Raw genomic sequence first — 24961 nt, forward strand, 5'->3', positions numbered from 1 at the left:
CTATACGCCTGCATCAAATACTCTAGCCAACGAGTCAAAGAAGCACAAGGTGCGATAATGTTTCCGATGTCATTGAAGTATATACTACAGATTGTGATCTACAGCAAAGATCAACTTGTCAAAATCTTCCTTTCAGATCGCGTAAGCTGGTACGAAAAGAATACCTAAATGCAATGCAAGAAATAAACGCCGCCCATATGCTCGAAGGGTATCGTTTGTACCGAATGCTTTTGATGGCTGGACGGAACCAGACCTATGCATGCCCCCATGAAACGCCAAATCCATCGTTCTCCTCACGTAACGACAGGCCGTGATATTCGTCTCCTCTAAGCGGAGACCAGCGGCCCGTGGAAATCTCTCAATGTAGCGACCAGGTCATCTTCGCGGGATAGCTGTAGCAACAACTTCTCTTGTACCTCTTTCCATTTGCGAAGGTCGTCCAACTCGCGTGGGCTCAACCACTTCTCTTCGTTGCCGACCACGTCAGAGCGCTCGGCTTTGGTAAGGGTAAACTCAATCTTTTCTCGTTCGTATTCTATACGTTGGAGGATGCGGACCATACCCTTGTAAGTGTCGTGGAGTAGCTTTTCGCGGGCGCGCTGCCGATCGTACCAAACAAGATGAAGGGAGTGTTTCGCTTCGCGTCGGTCGACTTTGGGAATCTCCTGCGTCTGGACAAAGCCCTGGATGGTGAGGTCGTTGACTATGCCGCGAACGTCGGCGGCGGGCATCATCATGACGTTGCACATGGCGCGCTCGTCGAGCTTGCCCTTCTTCTTCAACGCGCGAACCAGTTTCACGCCCAAGGATCCCTTCCTTGCAGAGATGGTGTTCTCGATCTCGGTCTGTATCATCTGCCGCGCGATCTCGTCGAACTCAATGTGCCACTGCGAAAATCCGGCGCGAGAGTGCCAGGTGACAAAGTGAAATGGGTCTTCGGCCAGCATCTGTATGTGCTTGTCTACGACCTTGGTCCTGTCTTCCATATTGAGGGTTGCGGGGTCAACCGGCTGTGTCCAGATTGTGGCTCGATTAATGTGCCCTTTGCGAGTCATTTGCGCCGCTGCGTTCGGATCGAGGCCCTCGAAGATGTCCAGATCACGCTCACGGCTGAGCTTCGTGGCCACGTCGCGGGCGGTTACGAGGAAGCGGGGGTCGATCGAGTTCTCTCCAGCTTCGCCGGCAGGTAGCGGTGGATCAGGCCACTCTTCCCAACAGCGGGGTGTCTTGGACTCGAGCATGCGCAACATGGTCTGGTAAACGCGCGCAGTAATAGAACCAAGACGTTGTTGTACCAGACTCACCAGCTGCTCCGTCCGCATGGCGACTGCAATCTTCTCCGGGTTAACGCGAATAACGAGGTCGTCGTCCGATGATGGTGCCGCCCATCCATTTGTGCCGTTCGCACCGTTGATCTTCACTCGCTTGTTGGAACCATTCATCTGTCCGTTTCGGGCGAACTTTGGGACCGTCAGCCATTCGTCGCGCATTGCCCGTTTACGCTGCAAGGTCCCTCTGTGGACAATGTCCTTGTCTTTGGTGCCCGTGGGTGTGACGCCATTGTTGTCTTGCTCGATGGACTCCTGGTAGAGCATGTCGTGCATATCGCCGGGGGAGAGGTATTGTGTTTCGGTGACTGTCCTGATCCAGCCGCGCTCCATCAGCCGCTGAATGATTTCGTACAGCTCCTCGACAGAGCCAATGTCGTTGTCATCCTGTTCTTGTCCGGGCTCTTCTGGAGCGCTGTTGTGGGTCACGCTGTCCACCTTGGAGGGCTTATGCACGCCGTTGGTCTTGCCGTGGCCGTTGGTGAGTTCGGTAGGGTCTGGTTTCGCGTCGTCCAACTCAGAGGGTGTGCCGTTCGTAACGCCGTTCGTAACGCCGTTCGTCTTGGCTGTTCCGTTGATGTGAGTGCCGTTGGTCCGTTTCCGCTTTGAGCCGGCTCCGTTGGCCGCGCCGTCGTCTGAGTCATAGTCGCTCTCGGTTTCGGAGGGGAAGTAGGCTTCTTTCAAGTCGGCGATGCGTGTGTGGCCGAGCGCGAGCAGGTTGGACATGACGTTGGCGGCCTTTTTGCCGTCGCGGTCTTGGACGAGCTTGACGATCTTGCCGAAGCGGACGATTGCGTACGAGTTTTGCCAGTCGATCTCGTAGTAGGTCAAGGGCGCATCGCTGCCGGAGTGGAAGATGAGGTGCTGCTGGAGGAGGATGACGAGGCCGTACTTGATCTGGCGCGGGTTCAGGTAGGAGACGCGTGCGATAGATGCGAGACTCTGGCGTCCGTGGCGCGCGAGGATCGAAAAGACCCGCTACAAGGAGTTAGAACAGTGCTCTTGAATGCGCCCGTCGCATGCCTGGATGCAGAAGAGTACTGCGCCCGCGCGCGACGATGCGCAGGGACTTGGTTCGACAAGACATACTGCCGCGAGTTCGCCGTAGACATCGTTCACCAGGGAGGTGCAGAGTTCAGCAAGGACCTGGAGCGTGGTTGGTTATGATTCATGTGACATGGGCGAGGCGCAAGGGCGGCGCGTCTTACCGGAGTCTCTCGCTGGTTGTAAGACATGATGGAGCCTAGATATTTGCCAGATATCTAGGGTGGGGTAATGCTACCGGGGAGACATTGGCGACGCACGGGGAGAACAAAGCTGGAGCAGAGAGGGCGAGGAATGAGCAGCGACAGTCTTAGCGGCCTAGAAAATGATACTGGGTGGGGTGGGTGACCGTTCCCAGTCGAGCTCCGGCCAATGGAGCGGCGGTCGATGGCATTACGGGGCTTGGCGGCCTACGAACTTTGTGACGGGCATCTTCGACAGCCGCACCACCAGACGCATTCCATCCATTGCCGTCCCCCGCACACCACCCAGCCCTCCGCCCGGCGCCTACACCACGATGCTCTCCCGAACGACCGCCTGCCGGGGCGCGCAGCGTGCAGCCCGCCAGCAGCCCGTCGCCCGCTGCCAGCGCCGCGGCCTGGCTGCCCCAGCTTCAGGCTCCTTCAACTACCAATCTGGCGAGGCCAAGGGCGTCAAGTACGCCAGCAGAGACTTTGCCGGCCCCACGACGACGCTGGCCCTGGTCGCAAAGGCCGGCACGCGCTTCCAGCCGCTGCCCGGCCTGACCGAGGGCCTTGCCAACTTCGCTTTCCGGGTACGCTGAATTGAGACTGCCGATGCTATGGAGAGCGAGACTGACGCTCCGGACCTCTAGGGCACCGAAAGACGGTCGACGCTGCGCATTGTCCGCGAATCCGAGCTCCTGGGCGCCAGCCTCAACGCCCACCACTCGCGCGAGAACCTGGTGCTCGAGGCCAAGTTCCTCCGCGATGACCTGCCCTACTTCGTCGAGCTGCTCGGCGAGGTCGCCAGCTCCACCAAGTACCAGCGTAGGCACAATTGATATCACGAGATGGATGGAATTGACACTGTGCAGCCCACGTCTACGCCGAGGAGGTGCTCCCCATGATTCACTTCGCCCACAAGAAGTTCCTCGCCAGCGTCACCGACATGGCCACCCAGTCCGCCCACAGCCTTGCCTTCCACCGCGGCCTCGGCGTCCCCACCGCCTCCGCTGCCCCCACGCCCTACACCAAGTACCTCGACGCCGAGACCATTGAGTGGTACTCCAAGATCGCCTACGCGAAGCCCAACTTCGCCGTCGTAGCCAACGGTGCCGACCACGGCGAGTTCTCCAAGTGGGTTGGCGAGTTCTTCGAGAACGTCCCCAGCACCCCTTTCCAGGAGTCCAACACCGGTGCCGACCAGTCCAAGTACTACGGTGGTGAGGAGCGCATCGCCCACGACAGCGGCAACGCCATGGTCATTGCTTTCCCCGGCTCCAGCTCCTTCACCGGCAAGTTCTACAAGCCCGAGATTGCCGTCCTCAGCTCTCTCCTTGGAGGCGAGTCCGCCGTCAAGTGGTCGCAAGGCTTCACCAAGCTCGGCCAGGCCGCTGCTCAGGGTGCCAAGGTCAAGACCACCAGCGCCATCTACTCCGACGCCGGTCTCCTCTACACCACCATCACCGGATCCGCCAAGGCTGTCGCCCAAACCGCCCAGGCCGCCGTTGATGCCATCAAGAAGATTGCTTCCGGCGAGATCTCGAGCGAAGAGGTCTCCAAGGCAAAGGCCGCCGCCAAGTTCAAGGAGCTCGAGCACGGCCAGGACATCCGCGCTGGTCTTGAGCTTACTGGCAACGGTCTGATCCACAACACCCAACCGTACCAGATCGACGAGGTTGCCCAGAAGATTGACGGCGTAACAGAAGAGTCCGTCAAGAAGGTGAGTCTTTACACTATCATTACCCACGTGCTATGTGCTGACAAATACGCCAGGCTGCTAAGGAACTACTTGAGAACAACGCCTCAGTATCATCCGTCGGTGACCTTTTCGTACTCCCCTACGCTGCGGATCTCGGCCTGAAGGTGTAAATACAGTGATTATGTAGCGCAGTAGATGTGGAATCTCGTTTGTGTAACATTATCTTGTGATAGTCCCTGATAGATGCATCTCGTATGAGAATTCTTTTGTTCAGACTCATTTCAATTGACCCAAATATGTGATGTCTTTCTATGAGACAATCATCAGGTTTTCAATCATTTCATAGCCCCTGTGCAAGGCCTGTGTTCATGAGTGTGGCGTTCAGTGTTAGCCTTCCACGTGCCAGCGCGTCAACGCACAGACCCGGCTGCACGCATCGACGTCAACAGACACGTCCACCCACGCATCCATCCCATACTGTGCTCAACAACCCCGCACATCGCACCGACTACCCCCCAAGCTCTCTCACAAACACCTTCCTCATTCATTGCGCAAGTCTCGCAAACAACAAACGCACACCATGGCGCCGACCCTCTACCCCCGCGGCACCGTCAAGAAGATCGTCAAGGCACATTCCAACAGGCCATTGAGCAAGAACGTGGATATACTGGTACGTTTGATTCGATGAGTAGGAGTTGGAGTGGAGATGGGAGACTGACATGTAGCACAGATATACTTGAACTATGTGCTGTTTATGCAAGAGTACGTACCTACGATGTTATACACTCTACGATATGATGCTATGCGATGCGATGCACTACCCTCCTCGATTCACATCACGACACGGTGCGACGAAGGTCGGATATTGGGAAAGGGCACAGAGCCAGGAGCCGCGTTCGTGCAGGTGATGGATGGAGGTGGAGGCAGGGGATAAAAGATGAGAACGGGAGCTGACAATACCCACAGACTCGTCAACGAAGCAAGCATTAAGAGCAAACAACGCGGCGAGCGGGGACTGTCAGCCAAGAGCGTCAAGAGGGTTAGCGAGGATGTGTTGAGGAAGTACAAGGGTTGAGTGTGGTGGGTTTGAGGGCATGGGCGAGGCGCTTGCGGGTGGATACATTGACTGTGGAAGATGGGACTGCGGAGAGTAGGCATGACGCCGTCAGGTTGGCAGGTCCATTGTACAGGCGTTTTGGGGGCTTTGGTTTGGTGTTTGTGATACCCGGGTATGTGCTCATGGTGTAATGGAACTGATTTATCTTCGATGCGGTCCGGTCTAGATGGCGAATGAGCGTCTTCGACACCACATTATGAGTGATCATCCATCAAACTGACTGCAGGTGAAGATCGCAGTGGAGGTTATCAAACGACGTGGATGGAAACTAGCTATAGCATGAACTCGCAAGGGGTATTCACCTCTTACAGAACTTGAGAGTTCTTTCGCACGGGCGCCAAGACTGGAACCGGTACTTCCCTCCGACAATGCCGCCAGTAAGTCGTCAATCTTGGCCTGGAGGTCCTCCGCCGACTTTGAAGTATTCACCTCTCCCAGAACTCGAGGAATATTCGTCTCCTTAGACAATAGAAAATTGAGACAAATACAACTGACGCTTGTTCAAAACGTTCAAGAACTCATCGTAGTAACATGACTGTGGCACAGTATCTCTGGGATCACCTGCTTGAAGCCGGTTCGGACACCTGAGTCCACAGTAGAAACCGCTGAACTTGCCAGGCAGGGAACTAGAGTCCTCTATGTTGTAAGGAGCGAGTAGGTGGGCTAGCAGGGCGGCCTGACAGCGCAGTTCCTCCTGGGCAAAGAATGTCTTGTGACTAAGCACTTGGTTCCAGATGTTCATGGCTCGATGGAAGCCAGCTGCTTCCGCTACCTGAATATCCAAGTCGCGACGCTGCGCGACTAGACGCTGCCCTTCTAGACACGGCTCGGCTGGATGCTGGGCAACTGGAGGCTTCTCCACCGGACGGGGCTCCCTTTTGATCAACTTGATTGCAACAAGTTGCTTGGCGAGCTCTTCTCCGAAGCATTGGTCGATGCACCGGTTTGGCAGTCCACTCCAGAGGCTGAACTAAAGATGCTTTAGTGATAGATCCACTGTAAGACTGTGGTGATTAACTTACACTGAATTGACGAGGGTTCTGCGCAATGATTGCTTTGTCGCTGGCGTTGAGCTGAGCTTGGTAGGGCATATTGAAAGTTCCTGTGTCGTATGCTTGCATAGCTTCGAGCGCCGCATGGTCAAATCGCTTCTGCTTGTACGCAGCGACGGCATTGGGCAAAGGCGCCATGGTTCGGTCGAGGTGAGGTAATGTGGGCAATGAAGGTAGTATGCAGAGGTTGGGAGGTAGCTAAGTAGAGTTGCAATTCGATGTTGTGTGTGGGTTGAGGAGCAGAGGTGAGAGAGCGATAGATTGCTTAATAGGCAGTCGCGTCTTAGCGTGAATATCGTACTCAAGGTAAGTCTGATTTGGGCAGTCGCGGTGACCGCGCGCGTGTCTTTGCATATTCTCTGGCTTTGCAGTTATGGAGATGTTAGTCCTTAGGGCTCTGCTATGTCTGAAACATCTTATCAATCATTCCAAGGTTTATGCAAGCACGCCAACGTCTTTGTAGTCTCCGTGAAGCAACATTCTTAAAGAACCAGCTACTTCATTCAAACACGTAAGATATCTGCACAGCTTGTCGAAACGAACTCGAGAGACATTACTTGTGAGAGTGACTAGTCGTCTCCTTTCTTCAAGCGTTCAACTTACTCTTCCAGCTGCCGAACTTACTTCTTAGACTGGTCGCGACTGTCGCAAGTGGTACCGCACTTATTATCGAGCTCAGCAACTTGCTGAAGAAGTCTATCGTTGGCCTTTTGCACCTATCTCGCTCGGAGATGAGCTTGTTGACTTGTGCTGTGTCGCCGTAACCCTGTCCAGGTGATGCTGCAACTTGTCTTGCCTAGAGATAACCTCCTTAACCTTGTGTTGTGTCGACATCAACATGCCGCTGCAAATAGTCTCGCCCGGAGATAGTATCGCCGCCACCTCTCTTGCCCTCGTCGGATTGACCTTGTTACTCGTCTTTCTTGGTGGTGGCATCATGAACTCATCTCTTGTCGTCGTCCAATTGCCGCTGTAAATTGTTTCGCTTGTAAGTGACATCGTTGAACTGCCCTTGCAACTTCCGAGGTCCTCTCGCACGGAGGCAACGCTATTAACTTGAGCTTGAAACTGCGAAGGCATAGAATCAATGTATGTCCCATCTGCACTTCGTACGGTCAAAGCTTACATTGTCTCGAGCCGAAGGAACGCATGTATACGTCCAGTACGTTCTGATGCAAAGAGGTTATCCAGCGAGCAACGACCTCTCTCCCGGTGTGCTCTCTATCCTCCTCGGTAAGAGACATTATTAGAAGGACTGTGTATACCTCGGTGCTGTAATCGGGTACCTCGTAGCAGCTCATTGTGGTATAGCCAGTAGCACTGGTACACATATGACGACGTAATCTGCGCCCTTTCTCTTTATGATTTCGCTCCTGCAGGAGAAGTACGTAACAGCCTAGGAGACTAAAATGTTGACTGTGAGGAGACACGATTTCGCCTTTTGAGGAATACATGTAGACACGAAACCGTATTGTAAGGCGTGACATCTTTCTTCGCGTACTCACCTATCAAAAGCCACTCTTCTCCATCTCATGGGTGACACAGGTGCATTGAACGCCGCGCATGGTCGCGCATAGACTGACATGGTATCTCGAACCCTTACAGTACATGATGGAAGCCTCGGCATATTGCGCCAACAAATGCAAGAGATAATGCTTCGAAAAAGAATTGTCGAAGGAAAAAGAAGCCAGCACAACACATCACCTCCACCTAACTAACCCACAACATCAATATCGCCATCAGCATCGACGTCCTCCTCTCCCTCAGCATCAACATCGCCATCCGCATCCGCATCCACATCATCCGCGCCCTTCAACGCAAGCGGCAACTGTTCCCTCACCTTCTCAAACTCCCTCGCCGCCATCTCCGCCTCCACCATGAGCCCATTCCGTCTATACGTGTTGATACACAAACCCGCGACGACAGCCGCCCACAACGGTCTATGAACCTTAACCGCCTGTGACCTCGCCGCACGAATAGCCTGAATACTCTTCTCGCCGACGGTCTCCGCGAAGAAGCGCGCAACAAAGTAACACATCATCATGGCGACGAACTCAAAGTTCTGCGTTCGCTTCGAGATCTCTTGGGCCATGCCTACGGCGGACTGGACAGTCTTTTTCTGTTGGAGGATGGGCGCGTCTTCGCTGTGGTAGGCTTGTACTAGGCGGAAGGCCATGCGGATGTATTGATTCGGGTGGTCGTCACAGAGGGGTTTGATTTGGGCTAGAAGGAGGGCTGCTTGGAAGTGCTGTGGATGTGAGGCATCGCGGAGGATGAGGAGACGATTCAGGGCTGCCATTATTGCAATGTCTGTCTTGGCGGGGGTTGCATGGCCCTTCTCTGGTATTGCGAGGACGTCCGAGGACAATGCTGCTAGTGCGGAGTTGTGGGATCCGTTAATCTGGTCGGTGATGGCGGAGAAGTAGGCGAGCGTACGAGCAAATGCTTCCCGGTTGTTGTATGGGGTCGTCGAGATTTTCTTCTTGAGGAAACCTAGCGCATCGTTGGCGGTTGCATGATCGTTCCTAGTCTGCGCCATGAGGCCGATGGCGAACATGGAATACCAATCCAGTACCATGTTCCACTCGATACGTGCAAACGCGAGAGATATAGGGACGCCATTGTAAACGCGTCGCTTCGCCGTCTCTCGAAAGCGCTGATGTGCTTCTTTCATGAAGTTCAGACCCTTCTCATGAACATGTTGGTCCAGAGCGCAGATATGGAAGCACAACGCTTGAAGATCCTCCTTCGGAAGCCATGCAAACACCAGTTCGTCCTTTTGCTCCGCGTTCTTTCGGAAGATGCCAGCAGTGTCAAACGTCAAGTGACCCCCAAAGCTCCGCTCAATGAGAACAGTGAAGACGCCGCTTTGGGAGCTGCCCTGTTCGTTCTTGTCGCCTAGTATGGATTCCAGAAGCGCAGTAGACTTCTGTGGGTTGGGGCTGCCTTTTTGGATACCGCTAGCAATGTCAATGATGTCGATGAGAGTGCCAAACGATCCTAGTTGTTTGGCTGACACTTGAAGCTGCAGGCTTCTGGCTGCTGCGATGGCACGTTGGGCTTGTTCGAGTCGATCGCTTGCACCCGAGCGTAGATGCACCATCGCTTCGAGTACATGACAAGCGACGTAGATGGCTCGATCACCCCGCCGGTCCGCGTGATCTTGTATAGCATGGAGTTGCTGTAGAGCCAATGCCACCTCGACACGACCCGGTATCTGCAGTGCGAGCGTGACTTTGAGAAACCGCAGCGCATACACCCAGGCAATGTGTTGAAAGGTCTCGGCCTCCTTAATAGGCTGGTCGAGTGACTTGAGACCGGCGCGGTGGTTGGTCTTGAACTGATATCGTGCCTGAAGATGGAGGGCAGCAAACTTGAGGTCTTGCAGGCGATGGCGTCCACAGAGGGATATCTGCTTCGACAGAATCTCCTCGATTCGACTGGAGATGTCCGCGGCCTCGATATCCGTCTCTTCAATCATCAAGCTGGCGTACCTCAACCGCAGCTTGGCTTCGTCCCTAGGCGGCATATTGAAGTCCTTCAGCACAGTATCCATGCACCCCATGGCAGTGGACATTAGCTTGTAGTATTGTCGAACATCGGCCTCCCTCCTTTCCCTTATAAGCAGCGATCCCATGCCTCGTGCGACTGAAATGTATTCGTCCGCAGCCGTGAGCAGTAGTTCGGAGAGCTCGGCAGGAAGGGCCTTCTGGGGAAGATGTGCGCGCTTCGTGGGCGTAAGCTGGTGCAAAGACGACGCTTTCGGTATGACGACTTGGGGGTGCATGCGTGGTTTGGACGAGGGCGGTTGTGGGAACGGACTGCCATACTGGCTCGACGGCGTCCGAGACTGTGGGGGTACGCGCTGTTGTTGGGGCGTTGATTGAGGGGGTCGCTGTTGCTGAGGGGTAGACTGTGGGGGTCGCGGTTGTTGAGGCGTAGATTGCGAGGGAGGACGTTGTTCTTGGAGCGTTGGTTGTGAGGGCATACGTTGCTGCTGAGGCGTTGACTGTGACTGTGGGGGTCGCTGTTGCTGGGGTGTCGGCTGTGGAGGACGATGTTGTTGGGGCGTCGATTGCGGAGGTCGCTGCTGTTGCGGCGTGGTCTGAGAGGACATGTACTGCTGCTGAGGCGTCGACTGCGAAGGTACCCGTTGTTGCTGAGGCGTCGTCTGCGGTTGTAGAGGCGCGCGAGACTGGGCTTGACTGTGCGAAGGAGTGACGACTGGTCGCTGCTGTGGCCTGGGCCCATTCTCTTGAAATGACGGCGACCGCTGCACTGGCTTGGAGCTGGGCGTGTTGGGTGCCTGCTGTGCGCTATACCGCCGCTGTTGGTCACCCGAGCCGTCTGTTTGCGCGATGCCCGTGCTGCCTGTTCGCTGGACCGGCACCTGGACATGTCGGATCCTTGGGGGCTGCATCTGCGGCATGGGGGCATATTGCTGTGTCCTCGGGGGAATGACAACTTGAGGCTGTCGTTGGTACTGGGGTTGCTGTGGTTGCTGTGGTGGCTGCATCTGGGGAGGCATTGGCGCATACTGCTGGCTCATGGGTCGGGGCATGCTGGGCTGGGGCGGCAGTTGGTACTGCTGTGGCTGTGACTGAGGATATCCTTGTGGCGCCTGCATCTGCATCGGAGGGTACTGCGGATAGCCATGCTGTTGGTAGACATTTGGCTGCTGCTGTTGCGGTTGTTGCGGAGGCGGCGCATACGGATTGTACTGGCCGTTGGGATAGCCCTGGGGCTGCCAGCCATATCGCGGATCCATGGCGGAGGATACTCAGGAGGGAGATCGTCACCGGGAGACGAGGTACAGGCGGTGCATCGTGGGCGAAAGCGGGGTGTCGACGTGAGGACGTGTAATGGGCAGTCGCGAACTTGGGCAATCGCGAACGCGCCAGCGCCGTTGAGCGCCATTGGCCCACAGACGCGCGCTTGCTGCACCAACACATGCAGCCTAGTCGTAGCCAGACCGAGGCCCAATTCTTTCAACCTTACGTACGTATGTGGTTCTAGATAAGACTTTCACCATCTCTTTGTCAAGGTCGATTCACACCGAAGGCCCTCCCAGAATCTAGATTCAACAAGTACACCAAACATTCCAGCCATTGATTGACCGAGTGGGGGTATCGTGAAAGAGCTACGAACAGGACCGAGGGCGTGTAATAGTGCTGAGGTGGGATTTTAATCAGTGGTGTCTTGAGAACTCCTACAAAATCGCATCGTCTTCTCGAATTTAGACCGGACACCACTCCCACTGAACCCATCATGTCTTGGCTCCTAGGCCACAGCAAAACGACCTACACCTCACATGCCTCGCCAACACCCCTCCAGACCAAGACTGGCTCAAAAACAAACCTGAAAGAAATCGCCGAGTCCTCAATCCCGCCATGCCGTCTAAACCCCTTTCTCTTCAACGGCCACCTCCAGACAATGTACACAGCCGTCAAGGACCCCGGCCCAGAAATCTACTACAAGCGCCAAATCTTCGACTCCGACCACTCCGTCTACCCCGGCACCTTTGCCGTAGACTTCGTAGTACCAAAAGAAGAAGGACTCGCCTCCGCTTCACGAATGGCCGAAGAAAAGGACACCACCGAACTCCCCGAGCGAACCACAAACTTCACGTCCAAAGAATGGGACGCAATAGGCAGCTCAGACAGCACGCCCATGCTAATAGCCCTCCACGGCCTAACCGGCGGCTCCCACGAAGTCTACCTGCGCGAAACCCTCCAACCGCTCCTCACATCCACATCCCAACCCTGGGCCGCGTGCGTCGTAAACGGCCGTGGCTGCGCCCTCTCCGCGATCTCCACACCCCAACTCTTCAACTCACGCGCAACCTGGGACCTACGTCAGACCATCAAAACGCTGCACGCCCTCTTCCCCAACCGCCCCCTCTACGCCATAGGCTTCAGTCTCGGCGCCAACATCCTCACTAACTACTGCGGCGAAGAAGGCCCCCGCTGCACCCTCAAAGCCGCGGTATCCTGTTCAAACCCCTGGAACCTAGAAGTCTGTAACACAACTCTCCAATCAACCTACCTAGGCCTCCACATCTACTCCCGCACCATGGGCAAGAACCTCATGAATCTCTTCCACCGGCACCGCTCGCAGATACTAAAGAACCCCGGTATCAACGAGACAGCGCTGTTAGCGAGTAAATACCTCCATGAGTTTGATCGTCATGTCCAGTGTCCGACGTGGGGGTATCCGACTGAAGGCGCATACTACAGGGACTCGCAGTCTGTGGATGCGGTGTTGGCGATTCGGATCCCGTTCTTGGGGATCAATGCGGAGGACGATCCGATTAGCAATAAAGCGGGATTGCCGTATCAGGAGGTGTTGCAGAATCCGAATACGCTGTTGTGTACGACGGATTGGGGTGGTCATTTGGGGTCTTTTCAGTTGGGTGGGGGGCGGTGGTTCGCGAGTGCTGCGGCGGCATTTCTGGAGAAGATGCACGCAGAAGTGGATCTTGAGGCTACCAAAGATGTGGACGAGGGAGCAGATGTGAATATGGGAGGGTTGCAAGGGAAGAAGTATCCGATCTTCGATCCGAATCATCGAAGGTTGATATTGCCTGATGCTTAGAATATTGAGTTGGGAGTTCGATATTGGATTGGATTGTAAATTTGTTTGGGTATCATAGACTTTTAGATGTCGTAGATCGCTTGTAGACCTGTGGTGTTGCGCGACATATGACGCTCCTCTTCTCTGCCGTGCTTTTACGCTCGCGTTTGCTGCATGCGCTGCCTATCGACAGTGGCCTTCTCGATATCGTACACGGTGTGCATCTGCCTCGTCGCAATGTCTGACCGTCTGCCTTGTACCTCCCCATCAAAACCGAACTCACGCCCACAGTTCATCCCTTCAACCAAAGCTGACCCTCTTCCTCTGCTTGAACTTGCGATCCTTCTCCTTGATCTTATCGCCCTCGTCCTTGTTTCCACCCGCACCAGGCTCACTATGCCTCTTCCTCTTCTTCTTGAGATCCTGTTTCCTCTCCTCGAAAGCCTGGTCCTTGTCTGATTTCCTCGCCTCGGCTTCTTTCCGCTTGGCCTCGCGTATCTCTTCCAGCTGGCGTGCTTTGGCGATCTTGGACTCGAGGTGGCCTTCCTTCTCGGCGTTGACGACGGACATGATGGCCATCTTGAAGACGTTAGTGTTAGGTGAAAGAGAGAGGAATTTAACGGAGGATTAGATTGACATACCATACTAGCCGGATCATCAACAAACTTCTTCCCCTTCTTCACACCCTTCGGTTTCGCAATACCAGCAGGTATAATGCCGTTCAGCGCCGGGATATCCAGTTCCTTCTCCGTATACACGCGCTTCTTCTTCCTGCCATCCCTCGAAACAACACTCTTGGTCTTTTGCTGGCCACCCGGTTTAGCCAAGGACATGGACTTTTGCTTGCGCTTCGATATGCCCTCGGGCGCGCTACCAGTCGGTTTCGCAGACTTCGCTTTCGGTTTATTGGCGCCGGACTTCGCAGGGCCGGATTTGCCTTTTGAGGAGGTCTTGCCCTTGGTGGAGGGCTTGGAGAGACCCATTTTAGCGAAGGACGTGGTGCGTGGGTGAAGTTGGCGCAAAAGTTGGTGTTGGTGGTAAAGCAGTCTGGAAGTCTGGAACTTTTCGTCGGCGGTTGGCGAGCTGCAGATGCCGAGCGACCAGGCACGTAAGTGCCAAGGGCAGGCGCGACCGGGTGGACCGCAACCTCGACTGGCGCAACCGCATCTCCAGCTGCTAGCTAGCTCCTTGCATCACACCCACACCACCACAATCCCACTCCCCACCGAGTCGCACACGCATACGCACGGCATGATGGAGGACTCGAATCGCCTCTTCCGCTTCCCCAAGCCCGCGTGGATGAACAGCGCCAACACGCGGACTGCCGGCGTCTACATCGCGGGAGCCTTGGTGCGCGCCTCTCGCATGCCTCACCTTACACCAACACAGTCACTAACAATGCCGCGCAGTTCGCCATGGGCTTCTACACGCTCATCGACATCTCGGTCTGGTCCAAGTCGGCCATGAACGGCTCCGAACCAACCGTCCACATCACCTTCGTCGACTGGATCCCCGGCATCTGCAGCGCCCTCGGCATGCTCGTCATCAACAGCATCGACAAGTCGCGTCTGTCTGCCGACAGCTTCTCCTACTCTGGAAACGGCGTCGCGTGGAAGGCGAGGCTGGTGTTGTTCTTGGGCTTTGCGCTGTTGGCTGGTGGTCTTGCGGGCAGTGTTGTGGTTATGGTTATGAAGTTTGTTGTTGTCGGGCATACTTGGCCGACTCTTTGGCTGGGCGTTGGAAACGTCGTTGCTAATGCGCTTCTTATGCTGAGGTGAGTACGATATGTGAGGATTTGGGATGGCTGCTAATGTTGCGTAGTTCCGCTGTGCTCTGGATCGCGCAGAACATGGAAGACGAATACACCTACAACCTGGCGTTGTAGGCTATTGCTGGATCGAAGGCTGTGATCGAGGACGGATATCGCGCGTTCTGTATCTGGACGCGCGCGTGGAATGGATATAATTATGTACGAGTATTTGAAGGGTCGGGACTGCTCGTCATAGGCAGCTTGTTGTTTCATGCCAGTCATTCAGCGATTTCGAGTTATCATGTTCAATACGGACAACCAAAGTCATCCTATGCATTATGTTCGATATACTTGTACAAAAACGCTCAGCAAACTATGGGTACAACATAAACATGGGCAGCACCGATCCGAATCCTCCGGCTGTCAGCATTTGCCTTCAACGCCCTCGACATTCCTCCAGTGGTCGCGCTGGACCAGATTGTGTGTGCGGTTCCTCATTGCTGAGTCCCGCCGGCGAGTCAGAAGTCTTCTTGCTCCTGGAAGAACAGGGTGAAGCTAATGATGGTCGCGTATATCAAAAGACCGCCGAAGATGGACATGGCCGCCGCGCCGCCCGCGATCTCTGCCGAATGCCACAGTAGTGTCGGGAGGGCTGTCAACGTGTTAGCAATCTGCCAAGATACCCCCAGAATCGTCCCTGTGCCACCCGGGTGTACTCACCGATACCCATGACCACAAAGAAGCCCGTCAAGAACCGTCCAAAGTCCACGACACCATTTCCGGTGCTTTCCATAAAGTCATCGCGGTTTGCTGCGCGGCCGCAGAGCCAGTTGGGCAGGGGCGCGATAACGTAGGTTGCGACGACGAGAAGCGTGAGGTAGTTCTTGAAGAGCGCAGCGGAGAGGATGACAAGGAGGAAGCCGATCGCCAGGACCTAGTCGAACAACATTAGCAAGTGCATAGTGGCATAGCGAGCGCGCGTGCATGCGACAGGCTGACGTACGAAGGACAACCCTATGATGGTCTTGATGCCGGCCATGGTGGATTCGTAGAGGGGTGCACGTGACGATTGTGTGTTGCAAAGTATGCGCCGACGTCTCCTTCGGTTCGATCCTCGGTCCGGCGAAGATGTTCGGTTGCTGTGATGGGGGTCTGGCTGCTAGACGCCTGGTGGTGAGGTTGCGTCGCACGCGCTAAGGGCCTTGCCAAGCTTGGAGCTTCTGGAGCTCATCGTCGTCAACAGCGGGTGCCTCCAGCTGCAACACCACACTCTCTCGGTACTCGTCCCACGCCGCACACCACACGACTACCGTCTTCGCCACTAGACTGCAGCACCACCGTATAACATACTGCGTCTCGACTTCCTTCTTTTAGCTTTCCACAAACCACCCCACACCCCACGATCCCGCCTTCAACATGTTCCGCAACAACTACGACAACGATTCGGTCACATTCTCACCACAAGGCCGCATCTTCCAAGTGGAGTATGCACAAGAGGCTGTCAAGCAGGGTTCCGTCGTCGTCGGAATCGTCAGCAAGACCCATGCAGTACTCGCCGCGATCAAGGTAATTACCCACGCTCTCTCAACTATGCCAACGATCCCTAACAGACTATTAGCGAAACGCCGAAGAACTCTCTTCCTACCAGAAAAAGATCATCACCATCGATTCGCACTTCGGTGTCGCGCTCGCCGGTCTCGCCTCGGACGCCCGCGTGCTTTCCAACTTCATGAAGCAACAATCACTGGCATCCCGCCTCACATACGACCGCGCCATCCCCCTCTCTGAGATCACCTCTCGCATCGCCGACCGCGCCCAGACCAACACCCAACAGTACGGACGGAGACCTTACGGTGTAGGACTGCTGATTGCCGGTGTCGACGCAAAGGGCCCGCATCTGTTCGAGTTCCAGCCCAGCGGTGTCACACAGGAGATGGTTGCATGTGGTATCGGTGCTAGGAGTCAAATGGCGAGGACATACCTTGAGAGGCATCTGGACGACTTCGAGGGCGCTAGCAGGGAGGAGTTGATCAAGCACGCACTGAGGGCGCTGAAGGAGTCGCTGTCACAAGACAAGGAGCTGACTGTCGACAACACCAGCGTCGGCATCAGCGGTATTGGCGAGGACTTTGTGCACCACGAAGGCCAGGATGTCGCTGAGTGGCTGGACGCTACCTTTGAGAACAGGGAAGGCGGCGATGATAACGCCGAGGGCGGAGAGGCCATGGAGTTGTAGGGAAGCGTGCAACCTGCAAGACTCAGTATGCCCGCTTGACGAGAGATGTAGATCATGATGTAGCTGCCTGGCTATGAAAATATAATGAACACGATTACGAATTTCTGTTTGTCTTAGGAGTGCTCCAGTGACAGCTTGGAGGTACTCAGTGTCTTTTGTAATTGCTTTCCATCAAGTAAAATGTTACGTATACGCCAGGGTACAGTTTACCCAAAACGCTTCCCGTACCTCATATGTGCACGTGATCTGCAGCTCCGAGCCGCATGCGCGAAATCTCGCCGGAGCTCAGCAACTTCAACACCTGCACCCGCAACCCAAACCCCGTCCACACCCACGAACCCGCATCCTACCATCACAATGGCATTCGCGTGGAAAGCCGCCGGTCTCACGTACGCCCGCCCACCTCTGCAGCCGCTGCAGCCTCAGATTTGGACCCGCCATTGACTGTTGAACAGCTACAACCGCTACATCGCCGTCGCATCGCGCGTCGTGCGCCGCTCGCTCAAGGAGGACAAGCGCATCGCTGCCGAGCGAAGGGGCGAGAGCGAACTCCGCTTCGCCAAGTGGGAGGTGAGTCAGGATGATGGGGATGGGATGGAATGAGGAAGTTGGGCTGGGCTAACGAAATGGGCAGAACGGCAAGCAGGGCGAGCTGAAGGAGCTCAACGCTGCGGCGCTCCAGGCACAGGCCGATGCCGCCAAGACCTCGTAAAGCAATTGAGAGCAAGGGACATGGCATAGACACGATGGAGTGGCATGGGCAACGGAGGAGAGATGACGCTTGGGGAGGATAGACGTATAAGCTGTACTATCAAGCTGGAGCGGAATCAAAGCCGATGCACACCAACAATTGAGCCGACATTCACTCTCCCCAATAATCCAATGCGCTCGTGAAGTAGAAGTGATATCACGGTCGTGACTACCAGTAATGTTGCCGCTTGCCTCGGACGCGCGCCTGTCCAACTCGGCTGTCACAAATCTTCCCGCATCGGCATCGACTCCACCACAACATGGCAGATGCGTCTAGCAGCCACAGCACAGCCCCCACCCCGGATCATGACACAGGTGTAGCCGTTGACGGGGCTGGTAATTGTTTCTTTTACTTCTGCGTTAGAGCAGTCGATACTGATGATGCACAGGCCCCTCGCATGCGCAAGAGTCTGCGCCTACCATCTCGGCCTCTACTTCCGCTAATTTACCCTTGAGACAATCAAGACACCCGGTCACGGGGACGCAGCCAAAGATTCATGATGTGACGGACAAGTTTACGAGGGCTTGTAATGGTGAGTTGCCATCTCAGGTACATGGAGGGGCATGGCGGGGCTGCCTCGTCATGTCGCACTACGGTGGTAGCGACGATGTGTTCAGGCAACAAAGACTAACATCATTCAGCTCTCGAAGTCGGTCAACTCGTCAAAGATGAATACTTTACGCTGTTTGAGTCGATCGGGGCCATCGAGGTACATCGCTCTTGTTTCGAGAATCAGATTCTCTTTCTCACATGCAACAGATCATGGACCCCAAAATGGACAGCGGCTTCCTCCAGCCCGGAGAAACCCTAGAAGACGACTACGACACTCTGGCCCCCCTTCTACCCGAGGAACTAATAGGCATCATGGACCAACTACTCTGCTACGAAATGGCCTGGCATACCGGCTACCCGTTATCCCAGACCCTCTTCACGTCTTTGCACATCGATAAGCTGCTCTGGCCCGAGACTAAGATTCTCGAGCAGGCTCAGTTCTACCGTGGAGAGATCCTGCATGAAAGACGACCTGGACCATTGCTGGAAGTACTGAGAGCGTATTGTCTAGCGTTGATCAAAGGATGCGACTTCGTGATTGCCAAGATTACGGGCAGGGATTACTTTGAAGAGGAGGACTTTTGCACGCATACGTATAATCGGGTGTTGTTTGTTAGTGTGCCGATGGATGTGTTTTTGAGGGAGTTGGATGCGGCAATGGAGACGATTGAGGAGTATGCTTTACCGCGGACTGGATAGTTGATGACCTGCTAACACATCGTAGTCCCGACTTTGAGATCAACGACGCGCTTCGGAAGGCTATTACCTCCAGGCTAGAACTCCGGAAAGACTTCCTCCGCGCTCTCGACTTGGATTTATCGCTCGACCAGATATCCTACTCATGGCCACCAATACTTCAAGGTATCGATTCGCTGAAGAATACGCATCAGCTTGGGAAGGCCGTGCCTGGTGCTTTCAGTCCGAAGATGCAACGCCGTCTCGCGTCCACAGTACCCCCACGGCCTGTCGTAGAACTCGACTTCAAGGATGCGTTGGAAAAGCTACACCAGATAGCCACCGACTGCGCAGAAGCCACGCGCTTCCCAGCTCTTCCGCAAGACCCCCTCGAATACCAGTCCTTCTTATGGCACTTCTCCGCTCGCTCACCACCGCCACTGACATACGCCCGCTCCTACCTAGCAACTCTACTCTTCCACCCCGACGTCCTCAACGCCTCCGTCTCCCTCCCTCTCGTCGACGTAAAGACACTCGTCTTTCCGTCTTCACCCGTCATAGACCCCATCAACTGGACAATGTCACCCCCGCGCAATGCTCTCATCCCCAAACCCCCACGCCTCCAATTCGCCATGCTCATCGACGAATTCGTAGACCGCGCCGGTCAGGCCTACCTCGATCTCTGGGTCGCCATGGGCCAGAACCGCTGTCGACTGAGACGCATGTTGACGCACGTCATCACAGGCTGGGACCTCCTGCAAGCCGACGCAAGCTCAATCGACATGGACATTTCCTCCGCGGCGGCCACCCTTGGTCAGGGTGCCCAAGTCATGGAATTCTCCCTCTCCACCTGGGTCTACCACAAGAAGCTGTGGATGATTGAAAAGGTCATCTTACTCGGTTTCGAACAGGACATCTACCTGCCAGATGAGTACGCGGGCATGTACCTCTTCCTCTCGCTCATCGCTACACGACGGAAAGAGTTGCTGAAGAGGGTGGAAGCACACTACCTCAGTATCTCCACCGAGCTTCTTAAATCGCGACGCTTCAGAGAGGTTCAGGACGTGGAAGAAGCGTCACCCTTCCTCGACTCCCTGCTCGTCGAGACGGAGGGAACCGCATCCTTGGCCTTGGCTCTCGCCCGCTTCTACGTCATCTGCGGCTACTTGGGTAAACTACCCATGCCCCGCCGCACTCCGTTTTCCACAGAGAAACTACGGTATGAACTCAGAATGAAACCTTTCCTCGCTTTGCAACCACCCGAAGCACCGCCGTTCGATGACTTCAAAGCGTATAGCCAGCCTTATGGACCGGTTCCATCCAGTCCAGAACCCCCGCCCGAGGCGTTCGTTCAGGACGTTCAAGATAAGGATAGTGTGCTCTGGCAAGAAGTAGACGACCGTATCAAGGCGGCGAAAGCAGCGTTTTCCGAATACAAGAGATTGGGTGTTGCGACGGCGAAGGCGGAGGGTGTGAAGACGAGTTGGGAGGACGAGGTTAAGAGGATGGTGGCGAGTTGTGTGAGTTTGGGGTTGGCGGTTAAGGAGATTAAGGATTTTGTGGTGGTTGGAGAGGGTGGTGGTAAGGAGGAGGAGGGGAGGGGTGATGTGGGTGGAGGGTTCAAAGTTGAGATTCCGGAGGCGGGGGCGGGGAAGAGGTATGCTGAGGGGTGGATTGTTGGGAAAGTGGTCAAGGATTGAGGTGGTGGAGATGGAATTGAGGGTGATGGTCGTTTATGGACGCTGAGATGGCGATGAAAGGTGTGTAGATGGATTAGTGTGGATGATATGATAGACTGGAGTAAGCACAAAAGAGAGACATTTGCTTGCACGTAGAGATCTCTCGTTGTTCAGGTCTATTGTCTAGAGTGTCAGGTTATTCGAGCAGTGCCAAGCTCAGTTGTAGACTCTGCTTTTCCAACGTGCCCCGCACCCACTTCATTGCGTAGCCAGAGTCCAGGAAATGACCAAAGTCTACAATCACACTACGAGAATTTCTTTGTATCTGCTCAATCAATGTCGTCTCGCTACCTATATATACTACTCCTGCTGTGAATGAAGATGAAAGAAAGAGCTTGGATCACGATGTCGTCCATCGAGCAAGAAGCTCATTGACTATCTCATCCTCTTCGTCCTCTTTATCATCCTTGTTCTCCGCGTACAGAACGGGTTCCGTGGACGGAACAGGAGGCAGCGCATTGTTTCTGTTACGTCGGAAGGGAGACAACCAACTTGTGCTTGGTCTGTTCTGATGGAACCTGCTAGGAACTCTTCGCGGCCGATCGACTCCAGGAGCAGGGAGAATTGATGTTACAGTAGGTACGTACGGTAAATTACCGCTGCTGTCATTAGGTGCCACTCTAGGGTGTCGGGGCCGTTGGCCAATCTTTATGACCATCTCATTGCTGATTGGTCGTTGGCCGTCTCGAGTGGCGGGACGGCTTCCACTGCCAGACGGACGACGCGTTTGGGCCAAGTATGTTGAAGTAGTAGGAGTTGTCGGATTCGTCGGAGATGGTGGAGATACCTGCTGCTCTTCTTGCATACAGCCATACGTGAGAGTTGGGTCATAGGCACACCCACCTCCATGTTGCATCGGGACTTCATAGGGCTTCGGGCTCCTCATCCACCCAGGTAACACGTCTGTTGACGGCAACCTATCAGATGATGATGGCGCATTCGTTTGCGGTAGCCCATTCCTTGACAACAGCCAACGACTGAGATCATCCTCTTTCTCTTCCGTATCATGATCGATAGTGTAAGCACGTAGTGGTGGCGCTGGAGATGATGGCCCATGGGCAATGTATCCGTGATCCAACTCATTCCTCCTGCTGGAGTACCTTATGCTGAATGGTACTTTGGAGGGTGAGTCAATAGGCTCGTTCTTAGGCCTCCATGCGGTTTCATATCCATGAAAGTCTATCGGCGGCAAACGTGATCTTGACACCACAATCCACTTTAGCGTGTCGATTTTCAGTAGGCCAAATACGCTGGGCACAGTGATGTTATGCTGCACATTCACATATGCTACTTCTGCGTCAGGGCGTTTTGAGCAGCTGTGCTGAATGAGCCATTGCTGCTGTTTGGTGAGCTCCGATATTGCAATGTGTGGGTCGCGACCCTCCTCAGTGTAAATTTTGACCAGTTTCTCCAGCGATCGATCCGGTAATTTCATCAGGTCTGGTGAAAGAGAATCCCCTTGACCAGTACTCAGCCCTTCAAGGTAGTTGGTGACCCAGCCTTGATAGTATCGCGTTTCGTTACTCGCGCTTGCGATTGATGGAGTGGCCGCAAGCGTGCTTGAAGTAACTGTCGCTTCCGGCTGTTCCTGGGCTGGTTGAGTCATTGCAGTCGGCACGAAAGGTGATGGCGAAGCTGCTGTCGCTGGCAAAGAATTTTGGTCTCGAGGATCTGGCTCTTCTGAATCCAGCTCCCGTAGCGAGTCCGGCGCAACGGGCACGTTTCGTCTCATCAGTTCCAAGGGCCGTGAAGTCGATGCTAACGTGGCCAGGATCGTTCCTCCTGCAGTGGATGGTGACGACGTGTCTTCGGGACTTATATTGACGTCGTTCGGAGGGACACCATGTGCCCAGTCGTTGATCAGGGTTGAAGATCTTGCATCTTGCCGTAGTTCGCGGGGAGAAGCCGTCGTGGGTTTCAGACTGCCAGACACCGACACTCGTGTGCTGTCCATGCCCCGATTACGTTCGAGCATCATGTGTTCATCCGTATCATCATTCTTACGCATTCCAAACAGCTTTCGCAGGCTGCGCCTCTGATTTTGAGACGTCTCTGCAGTACTCCGGTCTTGCGGCTTGATGGTACGGGCTCGCTGCAGCTGTACAATCGTAGATCCGAGTTCCAGTCTCTCCCTATCATGAACTGGTCGCTGACGCCCATTTCTCTGTGCAAGGGCAAGACTGGCGACGGCTATCATAAGTACGAGGTCCCCTTTGGCTCCGCGTAGATCGTTTCGTAAGTCATCGAATTGTGGCTGCAGAAAAGGCCATTTCGCCTTTTCGAATTTGGATAGCTCGATCTTTGAATGCGGAGTAGAGCGGGTTCTGACTTGCTCAAATGCATTACTCAACAGAGCTTCGGTTTCGGTGAATACTGCTCTGCAGCGACGCAGAGCATGTGAGATGTCGCCCAGCGCGATGGAGTTGAAGACCGACTTAAGTGTACCTTGCGCATCAGGCTGAGGAATAATGAGTTCGCGCACCTGGTTCAGAATGGCGCATGTGCTGCTGATATCGTCCGCAATACTCCTGACCCGCTGGCTGGCTGTGACGACCTTCTCGGCGATTGCGTACAGTCTGATTGAGGCTTGTACACCGGCTGCAGTGATCCCCACCACTGACCCTGCAATACTGAGGGGATCCGCCATCAAGTGCGCTTGAATCAACGATCGCGTTTGGTCAGTAGATAGATGAATCCAACATTGTTCAGACGAAAGAAGAGGCCAGAGACACGAGTTCGTGAGAGGCAGTTGTAGGAAGGCTGAAATCTGCGGCTGGGGCGCAGCCGCACATCTCAGCTCACCATGCTGGCCAATAACCGCATGGGTGTGGTAACACAGCTCAGCTCAGCCTTGCTGAGCAGACATCCTGAATTTGCAAGGCTTGAGGGGTGGTCGCCATTCATTCTCGTTTTTAAAGTCCGGTGGATGGAATGTTAGATATTTCCAGGCGGGCAAAGCGCCGGTGGAGACCCTGCCAATCTGCCCCGCCCCACTTCAGCTTCGCGCGACGCCAACCCATGTCTTTCAGAAGGATGCACCTCGATCCCTCAACGGAATAGCCACGCCACTGCTGACATGATCATGTTATCTTCCACTCCTTCGCTGCTGTCAGCGCACGATCTGCGAATTTCCATTGCGACCACCTTAGGTGGCGACTCGATCAGTTTCCTTCCGCTGCTGTTACAACATGCACCTTCTGCGGCGTGACACTGACGGCGAGTTCAGCCTTGCTGACTATGACGACAGACAGCTGCCGCCTTACGCTATACTATCACACACCTGGGGTTCCGATAACGATGAAGTGTCGTTCAAAGATATCGTGAAAGGCAGGGGCAAAGAAAAGCAGGGCTATGCCAAACTACACTTCTGTGCTAACCAAGCTGCCGATGATGGTCTGGAGTTTTCCTGGGTAATCTGACGATAGTTTTGTTCCTCTGCGCATCGGCTAATACCCGTTAGGTGGATACGTGCTGCATTGATAAGAAAGATAGCGTAGAACTCTCGAAAGCGATAAACTCCATGTTCTCATGGTATCAACACTCAACCCGATGCTACGTCTATCTTTCCGATGTGACAGCCCCGCCGCGAACGCCTTGGAAGGCTGCCTTCCAGAAGAGCAAATGGTTCACCAGAGGCTGGACGCTACAGGAACTACTCGCACCATCTTCCGTTGAGTTCTTCACTGTTGATGGTGATCGCCTAGGTGATAAGCGAACACTGTCGCAGGCCATCGGTCAAGCAACGACTATTCCTTCGCGAGCTTTGGGGACCTCCTCGCTGCATCTCTCAGAGTTTAGTATAGGAGAGCGCATGTCCTGGGCAGCTGGGCGGGAAACCAAACGGGAGGAGGACGCGATTTACTCTCTACTTGGCCTCTTCGACGTACACATGCCACCTATCTACGGAGAAGGCAAAGCAAATGCATTCGATCGCCTCGAATTGGAGATGCAGCGAAAGCTGGCACTTGATGGTTCACGCAAACGAAGCGCCGATGAAGCTTTTAAGACGTTTCTTCCAGACAAAAGCAATTCAAGGCTGAAACAGTCTGCAGGCGACAGGGCGCAAGAGCATTCAGTGGAAATGCAGGACTGGTGGGCTGAAGCAATCGCCAGGAATATGGGGGCACCCAGCGGCTATGCAAAAGTGGCTGTGTTGTTGTTGAAATGGGAAGATGAATTGGATGAGCTCCGAACTAGCAACGAAGTAAGTGATTCTAGATTCAAGTTGGACTTTAGCACCATCCAAAATCTTCACGCAAG

General features: G+C 54.6%; 13 protein-coding genes across 13 annotated transcripts; 7 read left to right on the top strand and 6 right to left on the bottom strand.

The window, feature by feature from the left end:
- Positions 1-326: 326 nt before the first annotated feature.
- On the bottom strand, positions 327-2563 carry J4E85_007965 (uncharacterized protein; the record flags this gene model as incomplete). The annotated part of the gene is made up of 3 exons (XM_051472195.1): positions 327-2306; positions 2418-2474; positions 2537-2563. The coding sequence occupies 3 exons, from the start codon at positions 2561-2563 to the stop codon at positions 327-329; spliced, it is 2064 nt and encodes a 687-aa protein (XP_051323660.1).
- Positions 2564-2889: 326 nt separating this feature from the next.
- Positions 2890-4426, top strand: J4E85_007966 (uncharacterized protein; the record flags this gene model as incomplete). The annotated part of the gene is made up of 4 exons (XM_051472196.1): positions 2890-3147; positions 3208-3382; positions 3430-4277; positions 4331-4426. The coding sequence occupies 4 exons, from the start codon at positions 2890-2892 to the stop codon at positions 4424-4426; spliced, it is 1377 nt and encodes a 458-aa protein (XP_051323661.1).
- A 410-nt stretch (positions 4427-4836) lies between these two features.
- J4E85_007967 (uncharacterized protein) lies at positions 4837-5331 on the top strand (the record flags this gene model as incomplete). The annotated part of the gene is made up of 3 exons (XM_051472197.1): positions 4837-4926; positions 4987-5018; positions 5223-5331. The coding sequence occupies 3 exons, from the start codon at positions 4837-4839 to the stop codon at positions 5329-5331; spliced, it is 231 nt and encodes a 76-aa protein (XP_051323662.1).
- Positions 5332-5833: 502 nt separating this feature from the next.
- Positions 5834-6563, bottom strand: J4E85_007968 (uncharacterized protein; the record flags this gene model as incomplete). The annotated part of the gene is made up of 2 exons (XM_051472198.1): positions 5834-6343; positions 6396-6563. The coding sequence occupies 2 exons, from the start codon at positions 6561-6563 to the stop codon at positions 5834-5836; spliced, it is 678 nt and encodes a 225-aa protein (XP_051323663.1).
- Positions 6564-8139: 1576 nt separating this feature from the next.
- Positions 8140-11193, bottom strand: J4E85_007969 (uncharacterized protein; the record flags this gene model as incomplete). Its single annotated transcript, XM_051472199.1, has 1 exon — positions 8140-11193. The coding sequence occupies one exon, from the start codon at positions 11191-11193 to the stop codon at positions 8140-8142; it is 3054 nt and encodes a 1017-aa protein (XP_051323664.1).
- Positions 11194-11693: 500 nt separating this feature from the next.
- On the top strand, positions 11694-13019 carry J4E85_007970 (uncharacterized protein; the record flags this gene model as incomplete). Its single annotated transcript, XM_051472200.1, has 1 exon — positions 11694-13019. One exon carries the CDS (start codon positions 11694-11696, stop codon positions 13017-13019), a length of 1326 nt encoding a protein of 441 aa, XP_051323665.1.
- A 279-nt stretch (positions 13020-13298) lies between these two features.
- LOC1 (60S ribosomal subunit assembly/export protein) lies at positions 13299-13981 on the bottom strand (the record flags this gene model as incomplete). The annotated part of the gene is made up of 2 exons (XM_051472201.1): positions 13299-13577; positions 13640-13981. The coding sequence occupies 2 exons, from the start codon at positions 13979-13981 to the stop codon at positions 13299-13301; spliced, it is 621 nt and encodes a 206-aa protein (XP_051323666.1).
- Positions 13982-14252: 271 nt separating this feature from the next.
- On the top strand, positions 14253-14883 carry J4E85_007972 (uncharacterized protein; the record flags this gene model as incomplete). Its single annotated transcript, XM_051472202.1, has 3 exons — positions 14253-14348; positions 14408-14772; positions 14820-14883. The coding sequence occupies 3 exons, from the start codon at positions 14253-14255 to the stop codon at positions 14881-14883; spliced, it is 525 nt and encodes a 174-aa protein (XP_051323667.1).
- A 383-nt stretch (positions 14884-15266) lies between these two features.
- Positions 15267-15787, bottom strand: J4E85_007973 (uncharacterized protein; the record flags this gene model as incomplete). Its single annotated transcript, XM_051472203.1, has 3 exons — positions 15267-15400; positions 15469-15682; positions 15752-15787. The coding sequence occupies 3 exons, from the start codon at positions 15785-15787 to the stop codon at positions 15267-15269; spliced, it is 384 nt and encodes a 127-aa protein (XP_051323668.1).
- A 377-nt stretch (positions 15788-16164) lies between these two features.
- J4E85_007974 (uncharacterized protein) lies at positions 16165-16984 on the top strand (the record flags this gene model as incomplete). Its single annotated transcript, XM_051472204.1, has 2 exons — positions 16165-16314; positions 16367-16984. The coding sequence occupies 2 exons, from the start codon at positions 16165-16167 to the stop codon at positions 16982-16984; spliced, it is 768 nt and encodes a 255-aa protein (XP_051323669.1).
- Positions 16985-17341: 357 nt separating this feature from the next.
- On the top strand, positions 17342-17696 carry J4E85_007975 (uncharacterized protein; the record flags this gene model as incomplete). Its single annotated transcript, XM_051472205.1, has 3 exons — positions 17342-17373; positions 17440-17554; positions 17619-17696. The coding sequence occupies 3 exons, from the start codon at positions 17342-17344 to the stop codon at positions 17694-17696; spliced, it is 225 nt and encodes a 74-aa protein (XP_051323670.1).
- A 621-nt stretch (positions 17697-18317) lies between these two features.
- J4E85_007976 (uncharacterized protein) lies at positions 18318-20662 on the top strand (the record flags this gene model as incomplete). Its single annotated transcript, XM_051472206.1, has 4 exons — positions 18318-18333; positions 18377-18444; positions 18495-18961; positions 19012-20662. The coding sequence occupies 4 exons, from the start codon at positions 18318-18320 to the stop codon at positions 20660-20662; spliced, it is 2202 nt and encodes a 733-aa protein (XP_051323671.1).
- A 1118-nt stretch (positions 20663-21780) lies between these two features.
- J4E85_007977 (uncharacterized protein) lies at positions 21781-23348 on the bottom strand (the record flags this gene model as incomplete). Its single annotated transcript, XM_051472207.1, is given in 2 exon segments — positions 21781-21807; positions 21819-23348. 2 exon segments carry the CDS (start codon positions 23346-23348, stop codon positions 21781-21783), a joined length of 1557 nt encoding a protein of 518 aa, XP_051323672.1.
- Between the last annotated feature and the right edge of the window lie 1613 nt (positions 23349-24961).

This window comes from Alternaria conjuncta, assembly GCF_024043145.1.
Source record: "Alternaria conjuncta strain BMP 0040 chromosome Unknown scaffold_12, whole genome shotgun sequence".
Lineage (NCBI taxonomy): Eukaryota > Fungi > Ascomycota > Dothideomycetes > Pleosporales > Pleosporaceae > Alternaria > Alternaria conjuncta.